Source organism: Hippoglossus stenolepis, chromosome 2 (genome assembly GCF_022539355.2).
Source record: "Hippoglossus stenolepis isolate QCI-W04-F060 chromosome 2, HSTE1.2, whole genome shotgun sequence".
In the NCBI taxonomy this organism is placed as follows: Eukaryota; Metazoa; Chordata; class Actinopteri; order Pleuronectiformes; family Pleuronectidae; genus Hippoglossus; species Hippoglossus stenolepis.
The window spans coordinates 22,754,164-22,777,303 of NC_061484.1; the positions used below are offsets into that span (position 1 = coordinate 22,754,164).

At 43.6% G+C, this 23,140-nt stretch overlaps 1 protein-coding gene, 1 long non-coding RNA gene and 4 other non-coding genes across 9 annotated transcripts in view; all 6 read right to left on the reverse strand.

Annotated features, from left to right (window-relative positions):
* Window positions 1-79: 79 nt before the first annotated feature.
* LOC118125399 lies at window positions 80-2,515 on the reverse strand. The gene is made up of 6 exons (XR_004698841.2): window positions 2,358-2,515; window positions 1,248-1,358; window positions 968-1,044; window positions 683-767; window positions 412-484; window positions 80-219 (listed from the first exon to the last, which is right to left on the reverse strand). It is a non-coding gene; the product is annotated as an uncharacterized LOC118125399 (long non-coding RNA).
* Window positions 287-373, reverse strand: LOC118101475. The gene has a single exon (XR_004694555.1). It is a non-coding gene; the product is annotated as a small nucleolar RNA SNORD60 (small nucleolar RNA).
* LOC118101471 lies at window positions 556-642 on the reverse strand. The gene has a single exon (XR_004694553.1). It is a non-coding gene; the product is annotated as a small nucleolar RNA SNORD60 (small nucleolar RNA).
* On the reverse strand, window positions 841-928 carry LOC118101472. Its single transcript, XR_004694554.1, has one exon. It is a non-coding gene; the product is annotated as a small nucleolar RNA SNORD60 (small nucleolar RNA).
* Window positions 1,124-1,213, reverse strand: LOC118101468. Its single transcript, XR_004694552.1, has one exon. It is a non-coding gene; the product is annotated as a small nucleolar RNA SNORD60 (small nucleolar RNA).
* An 805-nt stretch (window positions 2,516-3,320) lies between the features above and the next one.
* si:dkeyp-9d4.3 (caskin-1) overlaps window positions 3,321-23,140 on the reverse strand; it is a 31,797-nt gene continuing 11,977 nt past the window's right edge. The window contains exons 4-22 of one of the 4 annotated variants that reach the window (XM_047337875.1): window positions 22,342-22,487; window positions 22,046-22,141; window positions 21,562-21,683; window positions 21,142-21,250; window positions 20,206-20,314; window positions 19,726-19,820; window positions 19,159-19,273; window positions 18,317-18,622; window positions 17,281-17,379; window positions 16,988-17,178; window positions 16,035-16,116; window positions 14,900-14,967; window positions 12,990-13,094; window positions 12,371-12,472; window positions 12,140-12,278; window positions 10,947-11,749; window positions 10,221-10,869; window positions 8,850-9,480; window positions 3,321-5,477 (exon numbers count right to left, since the gene is read on the reverse strand). In XM_047337875.1, coding sequence (XP_047193831.1) covers window positions 5,381-5,477; window positions 8,850-9,480; window positions 10,221-10,869; window positions 10,947-11,749; window positions 12,140-12,278; window positions 12,371-12,472; window positions 12,990-13,094; window positions 14,900-14,967; window positions 16,035-16,116; window positions 16,988-17,178; window positions 17,281-17,379; window positions 18,317-18,622; window positions 19,159-19,273; window positions 19,726-19,820; window positions 20,206-20,314; window positions 21,142-21,250; window positions 21,562-21,683; window positions 22,046-22,141; window positions 22,342-22,487 — 4,064 coding nt within the window. In that variant the 3' untranslated portion in view covers window positions 3,321-5,380. Of the gene's footprint in view, window positions 5,478-8,849; window positions 9,481-10,220; window positions 10,870-10,946; window positions 11,750-12,139; window positions 12,279-12,370; window positions 12,473-12,989; window positions 13,098-14,899; window positions 14,968-16,034; window positions 16,117-16,987; window positions 17,179-17,280; window positions 17,380-18,316; window positions 18,623-19,158; window positions 19,274-19,725; window positions 19,821-20,205; window positions 20,315-21,141; window positions 21,251-21,561; window positions 21,684-22,045; window positions 22,142-22,341; window positions 22,488-23,140 lie in introns of all 4 variants that reach the window. The other 3 variants (XM_035184753.2, XM_047337876.1, XM_035184762.2) reach the window with 3 other exon arrangements.

The following is a 23,140-nucleotide window of genomic DNA, read 5'->3' on the forward strand; positions in this document are numbered from 1 at the left end:
AACATTTATCTAAATTGTATGTTAAGCCCTCTGAGCTGAATTTCTTGTATGAAAGGTGCTAAATAAATAAAATCCATTATTATATTTGTATCATTAGTTTTTATTGGGCATTTCATTAAACATCACAATTAGTATTTTCTTCATTCAGGTCTGTTGTGCAGCTCGTCAGCAGCCGTCTTCTGGCTGATGAATACATTTGCATGTTTTGTTTGTGGAAACCTGAAAGAGACAAATACAAATTAGAACAATGTTTTGGGATAAGTGGAAAAACAAAGATGATCCACAGTAGCCTCAGATTAAATAAAAAGTTAGAATCAGGAGCTGGAAGCTCTCATATGAGGTGTCAGAAATAATTAGGTTGTCATCACCGGCTGTTCCATGAATGTTCAACATATCCACACATCAACTTACCATTAAAATAAACCAGATCAGCAGCAGCACCATCAAGAGTCTTAATTTGCTGTGTGTTGAGTCATGAATGTACCTGTAACAGAGAGCAGCTCAGTTTTAACCCACATCAACTACTAACATCATGTTTATATACATTTAGTGTAGGAGCCTCAGAAAATAGTTAGAATCAGGAGCTGGAGTTCAGCTCTCATAGTAGGTGTCAGAAAATAATTTGATTGGTCATCACCGGCTGTACCATGAATAGTCAACATATCCACACACACTGACTTACCTTTAAAATAAACCCAACCGGCAGCTGTGTCATCAGCAGGACCATCAAGAGTCTGAATTTGCTCTGTGGTGAGTCATGAATGTACCTGTAACAGAGAACAGCTTGGTTTTAACCCACATCAAGAAAACTACTAACATGTTTATATATATTTACTGTTGGAGCCTCAGAAAAAAGGTAGAATCAGGAGCTGGAGTTCAGCTCTCATAGTAGGTGTCAGAAAAATAATTTGATTGGTCATCACCGGCTATAAAAGTGTTCAAATGCCAACATCTTGTATGAACCCACCATCCGTCAACCTGCTTGTTCGTCTGGTCCAAAACAGGATGTTTGTCCCGTCAGATCTGAAGCCGCTTCATTCTCACCTGGGAAGTAGTTTAAAATGTAAAAATTTATTTAGAGAAAACTGACAATTTATAGGTGAAGACTGATTTACTGAAAACAGAGCCTCAGAATAAATTTCGAATCAGAAGCTGCAGTGCAGCTTTCATAGTAGGTGTCAGAAAAGTTTATTTAAGTTTGTCATCACAGGCTAAAATCATTTAACACAACCAACACACAGACTCACCAGCTCCACAGGCGACGAGGTCCCGTTCAGCTTGAAACTCGACACATCACATTGTCCCTGAAGGATTGAGTTCCCAGAATGCACCATTCATCTCCCTGCTCTCAGCCATTTCTGTAAGTGCAAAGGGAAAAAGGATTATTAGACACGAACATGAAAACAACAAGCACAAAGATCTGCACCTCACACACAGCTATCTGCTTCTTTTTGGAAAATCAAAGATAAACAAAGATTGTAAAGCAGAGGCCATTTTCTTTAACCTTGGCGAGGCTACTGACAATTCATACTTTGTCTCATAAGATGTATAATCAAATATACCATTATAAACATGCACTGGTGTCCCGCAAGGAACTGTTTTTGGACAACTTATGTTAAAACTGCCGTATTCAGACAGACCTGTAACAAGTTCACTGCAGTAGTTAGAGATAGTTTCACTTGATCAGGTTTTGACAGAGTATTTTTTAAAGGTGTCAGAGGTACAATATTGTTATTGAGTTCTGACTCAAGGACCATACAAATATTTCTAGCTCGATTTCTCCTTTTCAATGACTAGACACTGAGATTTTCTTTCTAGTCCAATAGATAACTTCAGTTTTGTCCTCATCCGATTGTAGGAAGGTTTGTAGCATCCAGACACTAATTTGTTCACTTAACCAAGGAGTTAGTTGTCTGGTAATACGGCTATATACATATATAAATAAATAGTATGCCATCTGCAGACATTCGCTAAGACATCAAGCTTTTTCCAGTAAAGATTTGTAGAGATTGAATATTAGAGGTTCAAGAATCAACCTTTGCAGAACTCCAGTGGATGTGAGGAACCCTGAAGTATAAGTACTAACTGATATGAAGTAATCTGTCCTGAAAGTAGGCCTTGCTAATTTACTACAATGCTTTTAAATGTAGACTTTGGATTGGTAAGTGTGAATATATATATATATCTGGATTTAATCCATAATATGCAAGTTCCTCAGACCTAAAAGAGGCTTTGACTAGTGGCAGTATTATAAGTTACTTTCTTTAACTCTCCCCTCCACCTCTGTGTCTTCACACCGTCCACGTGTTGCAACATGGCTGCTGAGCTCCTCCACGTGTCACTAACATGAAACTCACCTGTTCGAGAAGCTTCTCTGGAACAAAGTGGAAACACTGGACTGAAAACTGTTGATTTTCATGTCTTCTTTGTTGAAGAGTTTAAGATTAAACTGCTCAGACTTCATCTTGGCTCCGTTCACATCCACGACCTGCGAGGAAAAGACCGAAGCAGGGATCACATCCGGTTCAGGTCCAACAGAAAGTCCCTCCCACTTCCGGGCTGTGTCTACTTCGGACTTACTGATTGGTGGAGAGTTTGGTCTGGGACTTCCGGGAAACGTTTAGTCCAACCCCAGTGCTGCGTGAAACACGGAACAACTACATCTCCCATGAGCCTTAGACGCAGAACCACCCTCAAAGCCTCATGGGAGCTGTAGTTTTTGAATAGAATAGAAATCTTTCTTGTCATTGCAGAGGACACAACAGTGCTCCTTGCGTTTTGTGCATTTAAAATGTAAAAAAACAACATCAACCACCACACATTCATTCATCAGCAGCCACAAAATGCAAAAATGTACAAGATCCAGATCAAATGATTGTGTGTTTATTGTATTTGAATAAATAATAAGATAAATGTGAGGATATTGATACTGCTTTAAAAAAGAGCATCACATGAGGTAGAGGGTTAAGCCACGTTTATTATTGTTTGTTGTTGAGTGTTCTTATGGCCTATGTTTTCAGTGTATAGAAACAAACAGGCAATTATTATTATTGTTATTACATTTATTCATTGTCAACTTGTGTATTTTCTAAATTGTAGTCCATGTAATGTTTTAGCCTCTTATTTACACGGCCAGGTATGTAGCCTTATTCTGTTTTCAAAAACTCTTATTGTCCAAAATCTCCAAACCCGACCTCACAGAAGCTATGTTATGGTATCATTCATACCAAACAACAACAACACAAGTTTTATATATCGATATAATAATAATAGTCTTTTATCGGATGAGACACAAAAGAAACACACTCACACAACCGGGCTCAAGGTTTCATTTACACATTTATTCTGATCACAGCTGTACAGGAATGCATCATCATCACCACAGCAGAAACACAACCTTAAAACCCAACCATGGCACAACAGCCGTCACAACACATCCAGAACTCAACCAGAAATGCACAGGCTCAATCAGATCACCTCGATTCAACGTCTAGAATTACCATTTATCATTATTATAATTATCATTATTATTTTGTATTATTATTCACATAGAACCATCTGTCTCTCAAATATATCTTTGTTTTCAAAGAGCATAAAAATACACGTAGACTCTTCATTGGGATGAACACCGGTGGCCGATCCACTGTCGGGCCTACATGTGGGACCACTGGAAACCGGGGAGCCGAGGAGGAGCAGAGCCGACTTCTAACAGCACACAGAGGGGCTTACATGGGCTCAAACATGGCTTCTCAATGGCTACAGGAGGACTTCAGACAGGGCGACTGAATTCAATGATCATATACTGAGGGACTTACAAGTCAAAACTATAAAGCTACAACACAGACAAACAAGGAGCGAGGGGTTTCGTGAGGAAACTGAGAAAAGGGTTTTAGGAGGGGAAAACTTAGAAAATATATTTAGAATATACGAAAGAAAACTACCAAGGCACAGAAAGATGCAGAGTTAACGGACAGGACACAAAGGGAGATTAAAAAGAAAGAGGACGAGACAGAAGGGGGGCAGATTAGAGGCAGTTTCACTAACCAACACTAGAGGGAGCTCTAAAAGCTCAAATACCCAGATATATTATAAACTCTATGTATGTATGTATACTGGATGTACTATAGAAAGCATTGAAATATAGGATTAATTTTTAAAAACACTGTTCACTGCAGCAGGACAAAGGGATACACCGCATGAGTGTGCTTGTATAAATGTGTGCATTTCAGTATGGGATGTGTGTGTGTGAGTTTTTGTTATGTGTGTGTGTGTGTCTCAGTCTTTGTAATGTGTGTATGTGTGTGTGTGTGTGTCAGTCTTTGTAATGTCTGTGTCTGTGTCAGTCTTTGTAATGTCTGTGTGTCATTTTTTGTAATGTGTGTGTGTGTGTCAGTCTTTGTAATGTGTGTGTGTATTCATTTCCAAGCAAACCTCCATAGGTGGAGCTAAACACCAACAGAACACCAGCGAGATTACAAAAAATTCAATATGTATGTGTGTGTGTGTGTGTGTGTGTGTGTATATGCTTGTGTGTGTGTGTGTACCAAAAATTCCTGGACACACATCTATGTTGTCGCTCTGATCATGAGTACAACTACTGTACGAGTGGGAGGACACTGACATGAGCATCAGCAGGGAAATACACACGCACACACTCTTTAAACGACAACAACAGCAACGATAACGACAACAGCAACAACGGCAACATGAACGGAGACAACACACAGCTCAGGAAGTGCAGCTACCCACAATCCTCCACTCACACAGAAGAGAAACAGAGGCTACGATTCGTCTGGAAAATTGCATCCTGTTGACATCGCAGGAGTGAGACAGACTCAGAAAGCGGCCTGTCTGCTTCCATGTGCTTTTTAAAAATTCTCATCTGTATGCATATTGTCTGTCTGTCTATCTGCCTGTCTGTCAGTTTATGTGCTTATTTTTTTGCAAGCAATATGCTTATCTGCCTGTCTCCCTGTCTGACTGAGTTAGCGTCTCTGTCCTAAGCCAGAGTCTGTAGAGTTTCAAAGGATGAGGAAAAATGATTGTGCTTCTCGGTCCACGCCGCCGTCTGAGCCCAGGGTGGCGGCGGCGGCGGCTGCTCACTGGGCTGCAGAGGTCAGAGGTTGTGTGGGAGCGGCCTCCTCGCACTGGGAGGCGAACTACAGAGCTACTGCACCAGGTTAGGAGGACTCCCTCCACAGTTTGACTGTACAAGGCTACATGAGAAGCGCTCGCACCAGAGGGACACGCTCTCAAACACACACACACGCTCTCGGAGCACCAGCATCGAGCCGTGGGAGAGCTGCTGTCTTGATGTACCTACACATGGAGGAGGGGGAGAGGGGGAAGGGTTTGTTGGAGATGAGGCGCGGGCAGGGGATCAGTCGAGCATTGCATCCAGTTGGTCCGCCAAGTCGTCGAACATGCTGCCGATGTCGTCCAAGATGGAGACTGACGACTTTTTGCTGGAGTTGGAGCTGCGAGTTGGATGAAAAACAAGGAGGAGTTTAGCCGATAACGAGGCAGAAACATTCACAGCGGATTAGACATTTACTGTGAATCAGAATTTGAAATAGTTCTTCTCATGGAAGCCACAGTGTTCCTAAAACCTGCAGTAACTGATTCTAACAGAGACATAAAGTATCATCGTATCTTAATGTTGATGAGCAAACAGCAGTGGTGGAAAGTAACTAAGTACATTTACTTGAGTGCTGAACTTAAGTACCAATCTGAGGTACTTGAAGTTGAGTATTATAACCATTTTGTACTATATACACAACTCAAAATTAATCTACTCAGAACCCTATAAAGTAGTGTGATGGAAATTCATCTTGAGATTTAAAATAATGAAATTCTCAGACTGGAGTTGCCTTTGAGTCTTTATAATAGTAAGCTCTGCAGAGGTTACACAACAAGCACGGGTGCTCAAAATGGAACTGGCCGCAAGTTCACAAAAGCCAGAACTTATACAAAGAGGCGTTTCATAAAACATAATATGAAAAAAGACATGAAAGACATGAGATCATCTGTGTCTGTCCGTCCGCTGTAGCAGTTGGAAGAAAAACATCACCAAATAAGGGCATACACCCTGTTGATCAAGGTCATAGCAGTGAGACACCGCCAAATAAGGGTTCCATCCTGTCAGGTAGACAGTATCACAGCAGTGAGACACCTGGTCAGGGGGATTTCCAATACCTTAGACACTGGTCAGTGCAATTTTCCACTACAGTAGCTAAACCCTTAACCAGCTACATGAACATGAATGGAGCAGTAATTATAATGCAATAATCTATATTACTGTGAAATGGAACATTCTATACAGAGAAGACTTTATGGTACTTTATATGGTGATGTTAATACTTGAAGTAACATTTTGAATGCATGACTTTTACTTGAGTATTTCTACAATGTGGTAAAACAATGTTTATTTAGGTAACCAATCAGAGTTCTTCTTCCACCATTGACAAACAATTACTGATTTACACATCCAGTATTTACAAAGCAACATGCTCATTGATGTCGTGTTTCTGGAGTTCATCTCCACGATCTCCTGAGAGAAACATCTGGTTCTTCAGCTGCTCAACGCTCCACCGGTGTGTTGCTAACTGTGTGCGGAGGCTGCTTGGTGCTGAGCAGTTGGTCTTTTAGTGGCTTCTGGAACAGCTGCGTGAATCATCGTGATCCAGAACGGTGAAACTGATTAACAGCTGAACAATGAGCTGAAACTCACTTTGAATAATCCTCTGTAGATTCATCACTGGAACTAGCACCTTAATTTTAAACATTCTTACCCTGAAATCAAAACCCATTCATTGTCAGCGATACATTAAAAGTATTTACATCCAGTAATTATCTCTGCAGAAAGTACTTTTATTGGTAGTGACACAGTCTGGCCTTTTCCCACATTAGTGTTTAGTCTAATGTCAAACAGCTTGACTGCCTCCTGTTCTCTCTCTTTACACCTCGTCACCGCTGCATTAAGTCTCTGTTTATGCAAACTGAACATTTCCTTCTGCTGCTTATCATCAAAATGATTACTGGCACAAACACAGGGGGACTTTTATTGTGAAGCTGCTGCAAGACATTCAATGTAGCTGCTGTTACCACGGTAATCAAATATTTAGACGGATTTAAAACTCTGACTAACTTTAAGGTTGTGCCATGCAATAGGTGAGATATATTCATATATTCCACCCTGTTTGTTAGGGGTGAGGAATTAGGCCCAGAATACCACAGTGCACGTCAGCCTTAGCAACCGTCGCTATGGTAAAGGTGCCAGCCAGAGGCACGAGTGAGAGCTGTGGTAAATTTAAACCAGTTTATTGCTGCAAATGAGGATGAAACACTGCACCACTGACCCAGAAGTCCAAATGTTCCTCCAGCTGTGGAGACAGAAAACTTTGGCAACAGTAAAACGGAGTGAACGCCAGCCGGCCGCACACCCAGTGATTGAACGTTTCTTGGGAGATGTAAAAATAGACGTCTCCACTTCCTCCCACAATCCAGAAATGAAGCCAAATTATTCCTATGAACGTTGCCATCTTGCACCCGTTGGAGCCAGCGTCTGCACGGTAGTGATTGTGGTGTGGAGCGGAGGAATCAAAGCACTGACATACATCCTCGAGTCAATCAGCTGTCACTCGTGGAAACTTACCAGAAACACGGTTGAACAAACATCAGTGTTAGAAGAACCATAAACATCTTTGTGAAAATTCAATTTGATGTGTAATTTGACTTTTTGTTACAGGTCATGATGGGGTTTATGATATATACCGCAGCCAGCCACCAGGTGGCGATCAAGATGCTTTGGTGTCACTTTTGAGGAGCTGTCGTGTCGTCCATCTTTATTTACAATCTGTGGTTTAAAATATGATGAGAATTCTGCACAGGTTTTTTAAAATGTGACTGAAAACTGACCTTTTTCTGTTTTAAAGGTTTGACTTGTCACCTAAAAAAACTGTTTGACAAAATGCAAAAATGCAGTGTGACATTAAAGCCTCGCTAACTAAATATTTGATTGAGAGAAAGGACTCTAAGCTCTAAGACTTACTTCGAACCATGTGTGTGCAACGATTTGTTTGTGGTGATATAAGTGTGGATTTGCTGCGTGTATATATGGAAGAGAAATGTGCATGTGCTGTATATTATGTTTTTTTTAGCAGAAGATGAAGTTTATGTGCAAGAGAAATTTTTCTTCAGAACAGTAAAGTTAATCTTCTCTTCTCTTGAAATATTAAATTTTCATTCTGTAGAGACAGAATAAGAGATTAAAAACATTGTCAGCAAGTCTGTTGAGAAGCAAAGAATCTTTGTTCAATACTTAAGCGATAGTAGTTATAAGGTTTTTATTCACTGTGATGAACTTTGTTTTGAAACCAGAGTGGACAAATGGAAAGTCTGAGAGATCAAACCGATTCGACTCATCTATAAAAAATATCTTTTGCTCTTAATCATTTTACATATTCGTCAACTTTTTTGTCCCTGCGAGGATCCTGTGGAATGACGACTGGCTTTTCAGTGATTTGATTGGTCGGTAATTGGCCTGTTCTTGGTGATGTGAGAACTGAACCAGCTTTGTAGCCCTGAAAACCCGGGATTAGACCTGAAGTTACTTCGCTAACCTCAAATCCTGCTCCGTAGGATGTCTCAGGACAAATGTCTCCATAAAACTGAATGTCTAAAATAAATCTTCTCTCTTTGCGGCTCCACACTCTGAGGACAGAGCTAATTGATGCTCCGAACCTCTCATCATCAGCTTGGATGCCAGGAAGATCTCCCAGGAGATTGTTGTAGGATATAAATGGTACATTCCATGGCAAAATATGATGATTAACTTTATAAATACTCACTCATTTTGTGCATCCTCCTCTTTGATTTTATGCTCCACAGCCTGAAGAGCTGCAGCCAAGGAGGCGCTGGTCTCCTCCAAACGATGCTGCGCCCCCTCCTCCTCCTGCTCTGCTCCCTCCGCTTGACTCTCCACCTCCTCACTCGCTCCTTCTTCCCTCAAGGGCGTCTCCTCCACCTCCCTCTGACTCTCTTCCTCTGCTCTCTTCCTCTCCTCCTCCTGCTCTTTGTACCTCTTAAGCTCCCTCTCTCTGCTCCGCTCTTCCTCCTCCCTCTTCCTCTCCTCTTCCCTCTTCCTCTCCTCCTCCTCCTGTACTCCCATCAAGTCGATGGAGAGCCCGGCGATGGAGGAGCGGGGAGGTTTGACAGGGTGTGGTGACGGGGTGGAGGGACTCTGGGCCGGAGAGGGGGATGTAAGAGGGAGGCCTGGAGAGAGGGATGAACCGGAGGGGGTGTCGGGAGCCGGAAGCGGGGCAGCGGAGAGCGGAGAGGAGGGTTTGGGGGCCGGGGTGGGGCTGGTGGCCGCAGAGCCCGGGCTCATGGTCGCTGAGGCTACTATTCCTTTGCCTGGTTTGGGTGCTGTTGGGGGGCCGCGGGGCTTTGGAGATACAGGAGGAGGAGCTCGCTTCGGCTCTGGTCAGGGAGGCAGAGAAATGGTGCTGTTAGATATTTCACATAACCCTGTTCTAAGTAACAGCTTAGACTTCTTTCTATCTTTCTAACAATTCCAGAAATCCCTGTCTGTCTGTAACTTACATCTCAAGAAGTGTTCATCTTATCAGCTTCACACTTGGCATGTGCATTGTTAAGGGCCCGAGGAAGTGCAGTGTCAAATCTGGTGCGATTTGGAAACACGATATGTTCAATATTCAGGGTTTTGTGAGCTGCAGCCGATGTTTACTACAATTTGACGATTTCAGAAAGAAAAGCTGCAACCAGCGTCATCACCGGCCAAATAAACAGCCCTTTCCAAATGGGCAGGATTAGAACGGGCAGTACTTTGTGTAATCTAGTTCTGCACTTGTGTATTTCAGCAACAAAGCAGTGCTCTCACTTCATTGTTACCTCCGCAAAAGAACAGTTTTGGTGCCGGATCCTAGAATCCATCAAGTTTTTTGGAAGTTTTATAAAATTTTCACCAATTTCTCAGTGAATAATTCATGATTCTTGATGAAAAGAAGCATCTGCTCTGTCCCACATAAACTCAATGACTAAGTAAGTGTTTTGTGTGTGTGTGTGTGTGTGTGTGTGTGTGTGTGTGTGTGTGTGTGTGTGTGTGTGTGTGTGTGTGTGTGTGTGTGTGTGTGTGTGTGTGTGTGTGTGTGTGTGTGTGTGTGTGTGTGTGTGTGTGTGTGTGTGTGTGTGTGTCTCACCAGGGCTCTGTGCCTTCTCAGCGTGTTCAGGCCCGGGTATGGGGACTCTGCGTGTTGGTGTTGGGGGTTCAGCTTGTGACTTTCTCAGTGCGACTGTGGCTGGTTTGGGGGAGACCGCTGGCTTAAGAGACTTCCTGGCCTCCATCCACTCACAGCTCTCACTGTTGGGCTCCGTCCTATCAGAGACCTGAGACACGGGCCTCTGCCTCAGGACCACGCCGCCGTTCTGCTGCACCTCGCCTCCATTTTTCCGGCTACCATCAACGGGACTGCTCGGAGAGTCTGATTGGTTATTGCTTTTAACGGCATTTTCCTTATGCTCGGACTTGCGTGGTCTCCTGCGTATGGTTTCTGACGCGGTTGCCATGTTAACTACAGTGGTAGCCTCTGATACTGGCGCTTTAGAATCTGTTGCCGGGGGATGCGGCTTCCTACGGAGTGTCACCGTGCCGTCTGTGATCTCTGATGCTGAGGAGACCACGGTGGAGCGGGGCCTGGGCTCTGGACGCGGCTGGGCTGGTTGCCGTGGTAACAGGTCAGCTTCATCACCAGGGATACCTTCTGGTCCGCTGATTGTCCTGCGGCGGCTTAGGGCATCATCCTCCTCAGATCCAAGGCGTGCCTGGCGACGGAGTACAGGCGGACTCACCTGAGGATCACACGATTGTTACACATGAATACTTCCAGTAAAAAGATAATATACACTTCTCAGTCCATGACACCCACCTGTAGGTAGTTGGTGCCGCTTCCCAGATTCTTCGGCAGGGTTTTGGCTCCACCAACAATGGAGGTTTCCAGCATGGCAGCCAGGCTGCGAACACTCCCAGAAGCCCCCTCTGATCTCTCCAGGCCTCCTGACTCCTGAGCTCTTAAAGCTGATCCCAGGCTGCCGCAGTCACTGGCCCGCCGCTCTCGATAGGTTGGCAGCCCCAGCAGCCCCTCCCCCTGCTCCTCCCCTTCCCCGTCACCCCCGGTAATGGAAGAACAGGAGCGTTTAGGCGGCGTTGGGGGCCTACCTTTCCGACGGGGTCGGAGGGTGACAGATGATTGGCTGCGGTTGACCGTGACGTCATTGGAGGCAGCAGTACGTGCGGAGCTGCTGCGGCACACGGTGGCGTATCTAGAGTCTGATTCTGAGCCAATGAGACTGTGAGTTCTCCGTCGCTCCTCCTCCTCGCTGGGCAGCCGAAGCAGCGGCACTGAAGAATCTAGCGCAGACACCTGGGTGGAGGGGCGCGGCCGAGCCCTCGGGGAGGCCTGCTGGGTCCGGGCATGTTGGGGGGTCTGTGGTGGGGTTTGTGTCGGAGTTTGGGGAGGGGTCTGTGCTTGCTTGAGACCTGGGCGAGGTTTGGCCAGTGGGCTCGGGGCCCCGTCCCTCTGCTTCCTGGTCTCCCTCCGTGGCTCCGAGCTGCCGCTGCCACCTGGGCTGGTCGGAGGCGTGGAGGGACTCTGAGGAGGCTCAGAAGCACTTACTCCTTTCTGCAGCTCCTTCAGTCTCCTCACTCCCAACATCAGCTTCTTCTGATGGCCTGAGGGGGGCGGTGGTGTGGAGGAGAGGAACGCAGGAAGTTAAAAACATATTTACACCTTCTATAAAAGTTGTATTTGGTTGATACAACTTTGGCAAATACTCTACTATCACCATACACTAAATAAATTGAGACTTTATTGTGTTTATAAAGTGCTTTTCTAGTCCAGACTACTCAAAGTACTTCACACTACAAGTCAGCCATTAAGGGCAATTTAGGGTTCAGTATCTTGCCCAAGGTCACTTGTTGGTTGGACCCGGGGATCAAACCAACAACCTTCTGGTCAGTGGACAACCCACTACCTGATCCACAATTAGTGAGTTTTGACAACTCTGCTTGAACAACATCAGAAGCTTATTAGCTCCGGTTGCTTTGTTATCTGTGACTCACCGAGCTTAGTGATGCCGATCTCCTGCAGATCTTCAAGGCTGATGTCAGAGATGAAGTCAGTGTTTTCATATCCATTCTGCACCAGAACCTGGTAGTACTGACTGAGACCCAGGTGAGACAGCCACTCTGCCAGATTGGCCTAAAAAAACAAAACACACAAACAGTGAAACACAAAACACGGGCACACAATGTAAAAAAGCCCACAAAATACAGAATAGAATAGAGTCTTACAGGCTTGTGGTCCGGCAGCCAGTCCGTAGACGGCACCTTGCTGATCTCTGACGTTAACTTTTTCCGATGTCCAGGCTTCATGACCCCAATCGCCGTCAGGTCCTTCAACGCAAAGCACATTTAGTCCCATCAGAAGGTCAACACAGCAACAGTAGGTGTTATTTTTTATGTAAACCAATTTATGCCGTCGTTTGACATTTGTACGTGAGCTGTGTGCGATCTGGCTTCAGGAATAGTTTAGCTTTGAAGTGTCCCCCCACCCTCAGGGGGGTTCACGTCATACCACTGTGTCTGCTTCAGTACACACAGACACACAAACACACATACACACATACACATGCACACAGGCACAGGGAACACACTCAAGGACAAACACAGAGTAGCGTTTACAGCACGGGCTGGAACACGTGGCCATGTGTGAACACAGGTATGTAAATGAAGCAGACGGAGAATGAGAAGTGACTGGTTGAGGCTCAGGACTCACACCGGGGGGGTCAGGTGACAGAGACAGGAGGGTTCATGATGACATCATCCAGGTCAGTGGGGAGCTGATTTGAGCTGGGTGGAGCCTTGACAGACAAGGGGCGGGGCGAGAGGGGGTCAGGGGTCATGACCTTACCTCGGGGGTCATGCGGCTAATGGTGTCTAGATCATATCCCGCGGTGAGGAAGTGGGTGGTGTAGAACTGCAGCTGAAACTCACCCAGCCACGCCACTACTGCCTGCTTCTAGAACACAGAACACAGAACGGTACTGCCGGCTCCTAGAAGAGCCCACGAGGTTCTTCTAGAGCACAGAACACACACAGCTGCTCTAGAACACAGTGTAGCAGCCGGAGAGCCAACTGTCTAGAAAACAGCTGGGAAGCATCTGCACTAATTCCAGAGTTTAACCCTGTTCTACAACAAAATCTAGAAAGTGTTTACACATAGTAGAATAATAGAATAACATAGCTCCAGCTTGTCTTTAACTAACAGAACAATGAAACTGTAATACTGCACAACAGACACAAATTCAAAGACAGATACTGCCTTCATTAATGCTCAGACTGCCACTACACAGTAAGGAATAATAAAGGTTCGTATAAATAGCAAGACACATACTGGAGAATAAAATAAAGAATTAAGTGACAATAAATCATGGCCCCATTTATCCCAGTGATAAGCAGCCATGCAGATTTATTTGCAGAAGCTTTGAGATCTCTACCACTGAGACTTCTGCACCATCCAGGTGCAGTGGAGGTTAATGGAGTTTCATTCAGGGTGCTCAAAGCATTTAAAATATTCTATTTGAAAATCTTTAGAAGCGATATAACAAATATTATATTTATTCGGTTGATAATATATATACAATGTATATATAGAAGTCAATCTGACACTTTTACATGTGGACAGAAGGAGCCGGGGAGTGAAAATCTGATACCAGCCAACTTTTATTTGCTACCATCCTATTATCTGGGTTGTTTCACTTGTATTCAACAGCTTAAAACTAGAGTGAAGAGTTCACTGCAGGGGTTGTGAAGCCTGAACTTTCAGTTTCTGGAAGGAATTTATTTTCTCACTGATTTGAGCTCCACAGATAAACATCCATTGACCTGTATTGTGTGTAGTGGAGGTAGAAACCACAGTGTGGAAGATCTCACGATGATTGCAAACTAGAAATGACGCTTCTCCCGCGCTGTATTCTGCCTTAAATAATCAATATGTGCAACACTGTTGAAATGTTTAAGTATCACAACAAACGTAATAATTATCTAATGAAAATGGAAACATATTTGTATTTCCACATTTTTTTATAATATAAATTTCTTGATTTAAGAAATGAGAGGGATGAATACATAATAAATTGATTAAGTACATTGATAATACCACTGTAAAATTGTAAGTACTGATCATAATATATATATTATTTTGTTGGCATATGTGTGGTGGTGTCATTTTGTCAACTGTGTTCACGAGTTAAAACCTTTGATACTTAACAAAGTGTCACATATTGAACATTAAAGACGAGATGCAGCGTGGTTGTAGCGTCTCTGACTACATTTCTAGTTGTGAATGACTGTCAGAGAGTGTTGAATGAAAATGATGACGACCGACTAAATACTGCTTTCACTTCCATATCGTAACCCTGCTGTTGCCTGGCAACCTGTAAATACTTGATTCCCGTACACACAGACAGAGTTTAAGCCTCAGCTTCACAGGACACACGGAGCTGCTGGCAGGTTCTAGAGCAGAGCGGCAGCATGGGGGTGTCTCAGTTTGGTGTGAGGGTGGGGGGGCAGGGTGAGGGGACAGAAGGCAAGACAGCAACGGACTCGTGTCTGTTGCTCTGCCTGTCTCCATGGCGACACACTTTTTCATGCTCCATCCTCAGGGTGTCGTCTGTTCAGGTGCAGGAGAACCGACTCCCACTGCCTGAACCCCACCCGTGTAGATGTCGTGCTCTCAAACCAAAGGGCTGGTTGAGAGGAAACAGAAGCAACAGCGAGAGGAGTCCACAGAGGAAACCAATCTGCCATCCAAAAACTCACTTTCCCATCATCCTCCTCTGCCTTCCGCTCAAACGGCCGCTGTTCAAGAACTGTGCAGCTGGAAGAGCCTTGAAGTGAACAGAGGAGACAATGAAAGAAAGAGGAGAAGAAAACAATGACATATATTATATTGAAGGACAATTTAGTTGATTCACTTGTTGCACTTCCGATCTTATATTTTCTTATTTTCAATGTTAGGCCTCAGTAAGAACTAGGCAGCAATATGTGATTGTCCATAATCGTTTGCTTCTTAAAATGCTGCAAAGCCTGGAAATGGTGTTGTCTTGCTGATTAAATCTTTCATAATAATGTGGAAACAGCTTTAAAGCTTTGCTAGCTGTTTCCCAACATATCACTTAGACAGATTAGACAGCAGCAGATTACAGCAGATTAGAATATGGTCATGACGGTGCTCTGAAATTATTTTATTTAAGTAAATCAACAAAACCCAAACTGCAATATATATAAATACATTTAAACTTTATGGACACCTTATAACTGTATGACCTTTTGTAGGCCCTGATCTCAGCTGCTTGCAGTGATTTAAACTTCTTAATACCTTTTGTGAATTTAAAGTTACAAGTCGAACCTGACACAATACAATACAATAACGGTACGTTGAGTGCTTTTCATTCTAAGGCCAATGTCCCCCCCCCTGTTACTACCATCCTATTTGCCTTTTTCTTTGTTGGATGTCACACTGAAGTATTTAGATTTCTGTTACTGTGTCTGTTTAGGCTAATTACTCAATTTTTAATCTTCATATTATAAGAAAATCTTTGTTGCAAATACTTACAAATTCATTTGTTTGAGAACATAAAATAATACGTCCCAAAAAAGTGCGACCTGTCCCTGGCTGTTTAGAGTAACTGTTATATAAATAAGGCATAACTTAAATTACTGCTATGTATTGATGGGGGTAGGAAATGCTGCTTGGGTCTGATATGAACAGAACTTCAGAGGTTGACTGAACAGAAGAGGAACTTTGTTGTATCACTGCTTTATTTGATCAGTCAGCAGCAGAGCAAATCTTTAACTGTAGTAAAAAATGTCCCTTTAAATAAAGACGTTGCCTCTATGTGGTGTGTCTCTATGTGGTGTGTGGGTGGGTGAGTGTGTGTGTGTGTGTGCTTACTCGCTGACTGCTCAACAGACTGCGACTGCTCCAGGAGATGCTCCTTGGCTTTAACCGACTGGGCAAGCACAGTGGCCAGGAGCTGGAACACGACAACACACAAAGATACGTTCATACACACACTTATACACAAGGGTACACGCACAGACGCACACTCAAGCCTAATCACTCGAAACCCAGAAGTGCCTTGTGACTCAGCTGAGAGCACATGTAACAGACAGACTCTGGCTTGTGACCCTCTTCCTGTGGCAGCTCCTGCAATTTGACTAAAACTGGCATCGTGGAAATACATCCACAGAGGCCCAAGAGTCCCCTTGTGAAAACACATTCAAATTCACTAGATTGTTCTCTGAGAAATCAAATGAAATTGTAGGAAATGTCCTGAATATGCCCCAAAATTCTGATATATTCAGGGAACTGATATCTGAGTGGGAGCGATTCGGTGCAGCTCGATTGAATTAAAGGGGACGCCTGGGACTTTGCGGACTGTGCTCTCCTGGGTGCCATGAAACACACATGGACCAGTTATTTTGAGGGATAAAACTAAATTTAGAATGCCCTAAAGAGATCAGATCTGCAGGGTGCCTGATTTCATAGATTATAAAATGAAACAACACAAGACAATTCAAGAAATCCTGCAATCAACAATGCACCAAACAAACCCTGTTTCTATCACTTCACTATTTTGACCCGAGCTGGCAAGTGTGTGATGTTCATTTGTTTTTCAAATGTGTAACCACAGCCTTCATGCAGCTGGTCTCCTGCGGAACAGAAAGAGATTCTGATCCCTCCAACGGAAAAACAAACTGAGCAGGAAATAGACTTGTGGTTAACTTAGAGTTTGTGTTTCTTTTGTTGTTTCCTAGAAACGATGTGCTTGATGTTTTGTACAACTCCAGTAGCAACCTGAGGTGCACGTCTATGCATAGAGATAAATACGAGGCCTCTCTTACCTTTACGCCCTCAGCCTGTGCGTGCAGGCCCGGAGCGTTAAGGCCGTGTGTGTTGACTCCTGTTGTCGACTGGGTGCAGGGATGTGGACTCGGTGCAGGGGTGGTGAGAACGTGTGTGTTTCCAGAGCTCTGCAAGCTGGTTGATGACCGGATACTGCCGAGACTGCCCACGCTGCCACTGCGCTCGCCACCTCCATACGCAAACACACACATTTCAGCATTGTTCCTCAAATACGCAGTTTCACATTCTAACCCACATAATGAAGATCAGTTAAAGGTAAAAATCAGTTTACCTGCCAGAGGTTTACGCAGCACCCAGATATCCTCACTGGTGCTGCTCTGGTGTCCCAGGGTTGGAGAACCTTGAGGACTTGGCTCTGCAGTCCGCGAACCTGTCACACACACACACACACACACACACACACACACACACACACACACACACACACACACACACACACACACACACACACACACACACACACACACACACACACGATTTGTTATGGCCTGACAATTTGTTCAATCTATTCTTCCAGGACGTTCTTAAAACCCCAAAATGCAGGAACTAATTAACTTATTTGATGATATGTGCATTGGAATTTCATGTATAAATTAAATAAACACCATCAAGCAAACAGGCTCACAAAGATACACTCACTCACCTGTGCTGTCATGAAATACATTAGTCAAACGAGGTTGCAACACCTCTTAGTGCTTATAATTTTAAGACTTGTGAAACTCTACAGATCCTGAGGCAGGTTCATTATGATTTGCTTGCACAATACTACTAACTATGTGCTCAAAACACCTTGAGTTTATTTGAAATAAAACATCATCTGTACGGTTCTTCAGGCAAAGTTATAGTAAAATGTGTATAAAGTGGTAAAAAAAATGCTTCTCAATATGTGAATTTAATTCACATATTAATTTTTTAATTTGAATATTTGAGTTTAAAAAGTCAGTTGACACAAATTGCAATAAAGCTTTGCTGTAACAATGGGAGGCTAATGGAATATAATTTTCCTTAAAGACATATAATTAAAAAAATGAAAGCAAAATTAGAAAAATCCCTGGCGGAAAATAGTTCCTAATGAAATAAATTGCAAGTGGAAATTTACCTGCACCACAATGAGTGAGTGGGAAAATGTAGAACATATTCAGATGCCCCTTTTTATGTTGTATATTAAATTTAAAGTTGTATCTATGTGTGCAGTGAAGTGCTGGAACAAACAGATATGATAGAGATAATATATTCTATATGTGGTCTGGTGAAACAGTGTAGAAAGGATGCTTATCTATGATTCAGAGTGCTACTACAGTATGTACCTGTCTGACTCTGCTGCTCCTGAGAAGTGGAGAGAGGAGGAGGAGGAGGAGGAGGAGGAGGAGGAGGAGGAGGAGGAATGGACAGTTGAGGAGAGGACAGAGAAGGAGGAGAGATGGGAAGAGGAACGTACCCGAAGGAGGAGAACCGAGGGGGGGACTGTGTGTTGGTGTGAGGGATGGGAGGGGAGGGCAGATGCAGGGGGAGAACTTTGGTGGGGGGGTATGAGTGTCCGTTGATCGAGGCAATGGGACAGGGGTTGGGCCTGCGGAGCAGGAGGGTGTGGCACTGCAGGGAGGGGGAGTGGCCTGGACATGAGCCAGGAGGAGGGAGGTGCAAAACCACAACAACAACAACAACAACAACTGATCAGTCAACTTGAAACAAAACAAATCTAATCAGATAAATAATCAAATCAAATAAATAATAACTGATTAAAATCAAAATATGAAAAAAAAGAATCCATCCATATATCCACAGGGATTATATCTCTATAAATTAAAATATAATATCATTACGGCAATAAAACAAACAATATGAAAAAAAGCATCACAATCTAGTGGAGCAGGCAGGATAGATATATTAGGGAGGGGGTGACAGAGGGAGGGAGGAGGGTCAACAGCCAATAGGGGGAAGAATTTGATCAATGGAGATGATTGACAGGTTGGGAAAACAGATGGGCGGCCTTAGGGGGGGGCCGATGATGCTGCAGCTATCTACGACTAATGATCGGCTATAGCTACAGAACAGCTGCTGAACTCACACACATGCGAAAGCGCACACACACACTCACGCAACCTCCCACCCGCACACAAACACACACAGCTGTGATGTGGGTGGTCACCTGCCCTCTTGATGACTTCCACCATGTTGGAGGGAAAGTAGCCCACGCGATCGTTTCCTGTGCGGTTGTCGTGAATACAGCCCTTCCACCGCCCGTCAGAGTGCTGCTCCAGAACCTGCCAGCGCAACACGAACACAGATTACAAAGAGTAGGAGCTACACACGGCTCGGAGGCATTTATCTGGATTGGGCTCCACTAGCATTGCTGTGATTGTGCGAAGTCCTTTCTGAGTTGATAGTAGCCTAGCTGGGTTATTTAGGTTGTTTTATCGTGTCTGAAGAAGTTGTCCCAGTCACTTCAATTCTATTGGATTTGGCTGCAAGGCCCTGAGACTCCAGAAGTGTTTTGTGGACACAAACACTTCACCCACCACCTCCATCGGCACAGTGGTGAGTAGGTAATGAGGGAATTTTAATTTTTCAGTGAACTATCCCTTTAAGACTTTCGGAAAAACTACAGTTAACAACAATGTTAAAAAAGGTACTAAATCTAAGTACATCTACAGTTAACTGAAATGAATTAGTTCTGCACGAACAGAGAACAGGTTCAGAAATGTATTATATGTACCGTGATAATATCTCCGGCTTTAATGTTGAGGCTGGTTAGGTCGTAGTTGTTGCAGTAATCCTTCAGTGCTCGCACTTGCATTGCAGCTGAAGCATCTACGAGATAAGAAGCGAAGTCAGAGCGAGCAGCGCAGATGAATGAGGTTAAAAGTGGTGGACAGGAGCACAGCAGAGGTTTTTCGGCACGGCAGAGCAGAAATGAGGCGAGAAAAAGAAGAGCAATGGGGGAGAAGAGGTGTGAAGATCGATACTTAATGCATCAGCAGTACTTCTAATAGGCTTATTCTGTGTATAAATACAATTCAATCATGAAAACTTCTACCTCGACACTATTCTAGGTGTATTCACTATTTGCATCTATGCATCAAGAATGGAAATGTACCACACTGTGTTAGATATATGCATAGTACTTCCAAAATAATTCACTCAATATGTCATACTGATTGTGTGTGATTGTGTGTTTATGCACTTGTGTACCCACCTCTCAGTAGTTGCTTGATCTCTCGGCTGGCCTGTGTGGTGGTGAACTGGTTCACGATGTCCAGCGCGGTTTGACTCAGAGTGTTTCTCACTCCTGCACTGATGCCGCTCTGGATGGAGGTGGAGGAGAAATATAAAATCTAAATACAGAATTATGAGAGCGAGGGTTCTGGAGGAATTGTGGCATTGATACTTTTGGTCAATTTGGGACTTTGTGGTTCTCATGTGTGTCTTTGCAGTAGTTTTGTGTCCCTCTATGTTGATTTTGTGTAACATTTTGTTCATTTTGTGGTTGTTTAGTGTCTCTTTGTGGTCCGTCTTGGATTTTTTTCAGTCATTTTGACTCCTTATTGTCACTTTGTATCTCTAAATGTTCCTTTTTGTTAGGTGTCCCTTTGTAGCAATTTTACGTCCCTTTGTGATGATTATTTTGTCCCCTTGTTGTGGTTTTGCATCTCTTTATGGCCATTTGGTGTCTTCTTACTGCAGCTCTATAGTAAGACATATTAACAGTCACTTCACACAGAGGCTCTGGCCCAGGGGCCCTGAGCCTGTGTCTGGTGGAAGCTGTTTGATAATCCACCCATGATTCTCTGTCAGTCTGGCTGTGTGGACCTGCCTGCTGCTAACATTTGTTGTGTGTGTGCTGCCTCAGCAATAACTTCAAAACATGAAATACTCCAGGATGAGAGGGAAGATGGAGAACAGGCCCCGATCAGATGCAGGGTTAATCATCAGGAAGATGACAAAAAAAGACTAAAGAACAAAACGAATGCTGGTTTGAAATATCGCCCGACAGGTAGAAGAGAAGACTCTCAGCTCCAGCTTCAGGTAACAAGTGGACGTCAAAGTGAATCACACAGATCAGTCCAATGAAAGACTGAGGTGTAAAGAGAGGGACAGACAGACACACAGACAGACTGACAGACAGACTTACATCCAGCAGCAGGCGTACTACCTCCGTCTTCCCACAGAGGGCAGCCTGATGTAGCGCTGTGCCAGACTCAGACTGTCTGTTGATATCTATACCCGCCTGAATCAGCAACCTGCAGCACAAAATAATAACGGTACAAACTTTATTCATATAGAATCTTTCATAAAACAAACGTATAAAATAATACAAATGAAGAAAAAAAAAGAGTCTATATCACAAATTGTAGAATTACAAACTTTCTACATGAATAATAAAACCTACATCTCCCTCAGACTGAAACAGATGTTTAATTCACGGTGGTGACCCCGAGGTTAAGGTTAGACTAGATCAAGCAGTCAGAGGGACATGTGACTGACTGACAGACAGACACATACTGAGGAGGAGGGGGGTGGGGGACAGACTGAAAGGACAAGTTTTTCAGACCGTATGACATCAATATGTCCGTTCTTGGCAGCGAGATGCAGAGGTGACACTCCGTTGGGGTCGGAGGGTTTCGGTTCTAGCATGGCTGCACACATGTTACTGCTGAGCAGGAGCTGCACCACCTTAACGACAGAGAGACACACATGATAAAATACACACCAGCTACAGGGACTCAGGTCAGTAAGTACACACAGTACACAGCCACTTCTGAAGGAGATCTCCAGCAAAGTTAGATTTAAAAACCTATAAATTCAAATTTGCAAAAGTTGCATGGCTCCAGATTATTTTTCAGATCTATAGATATGTTGGTCTCAATATGTCTTTTTTTTAATGTTTTACTTATTGTTCAGGAATAGTCATTCAAGATATATTTGCTTCATCTGGCACTGTAGAAAGATATGTTTTTAATGTCCTTGTTAAATAATAGTTAAATGCAATTAAATAACAGTAAAATATTTGTTTGGTTTCAGTCAAATCGACTCACTCCAACACGTCCAAATTCACAGGCGAGGTCCAATGGTGTTTTCCCAGCTGCATCTGAGATACACGGGTTGGACTGGTGTTGCAGCAACATCTCCGACTGTAACACACACACACACACACACACACACACACACACACACACATCTGACTTTATTCTGTGACTTGTAACAACAACAAATCGTGTATGCATCATCAGGCAGACATAACACTACTCACAAGAACATACCACTTAACATCTCAAAATACACTCCTACAGTTTACACACACACACACACACACTAACACACACACAGTTACCCCATCATAGTGTCCATGCTGAGCTGACAGGTGGAGAGGGATCTGTCCTTCATCTGACTGTCCGTTGACTGACGACCCGGATTTCAGCAGCATTTTCATTGGTTCAGTCTTCCCCTGCCACGCAGCGTAATGCAGAGGACGCATCCCTACACACACACACACACACACACACACACACACACACACACACACACACACACACACACACACACACACACACACATTGTTCTCATTACTAATTTCTCTGGTGAGCCAATTATAGCTTGAGAGCTAATTAAACTCCAAGTGTTGCCCTTGAAATTGAAAATAAACTTATAGACAGAGGTATAAACAGACTTTTAGACTTCAGACCCAAGTAGATATATGCAGTTTTTGACTTTTGGGCTGTGAGTTGGACATTTTTGGACGTCATCCTTGTTTCTATGAAGTTGTGATGTACATTTTTGCGACCGTGTCTATAAATGTTGTATAATGTTTAATTGAAAACAATCAGTAAATTAATTGATAACGAAGATAATTGTTAGTTGTGACGTTTCTGTAATGTCTGTCTTTTTGCAGCAATAGATTTAGGCACGGACTCCCAGTGTCCCTCCTGGAAATGCTGTCTTATTGTGTTTGACATGCTCGTGACCTTTCGTGACCCTGGGCATATTGCAAGCATCATACTCTCGGGACGTCCGAGACAAAACGCTTTCAGAGAAAGGGCAACACAAGGAAACCCCAATAAGTGGCTTAACTATACCGGAGAGAACTTTGCAGGGGACTGAACAGCTCGATCCTGGAGCCAGGCAGGAAATGC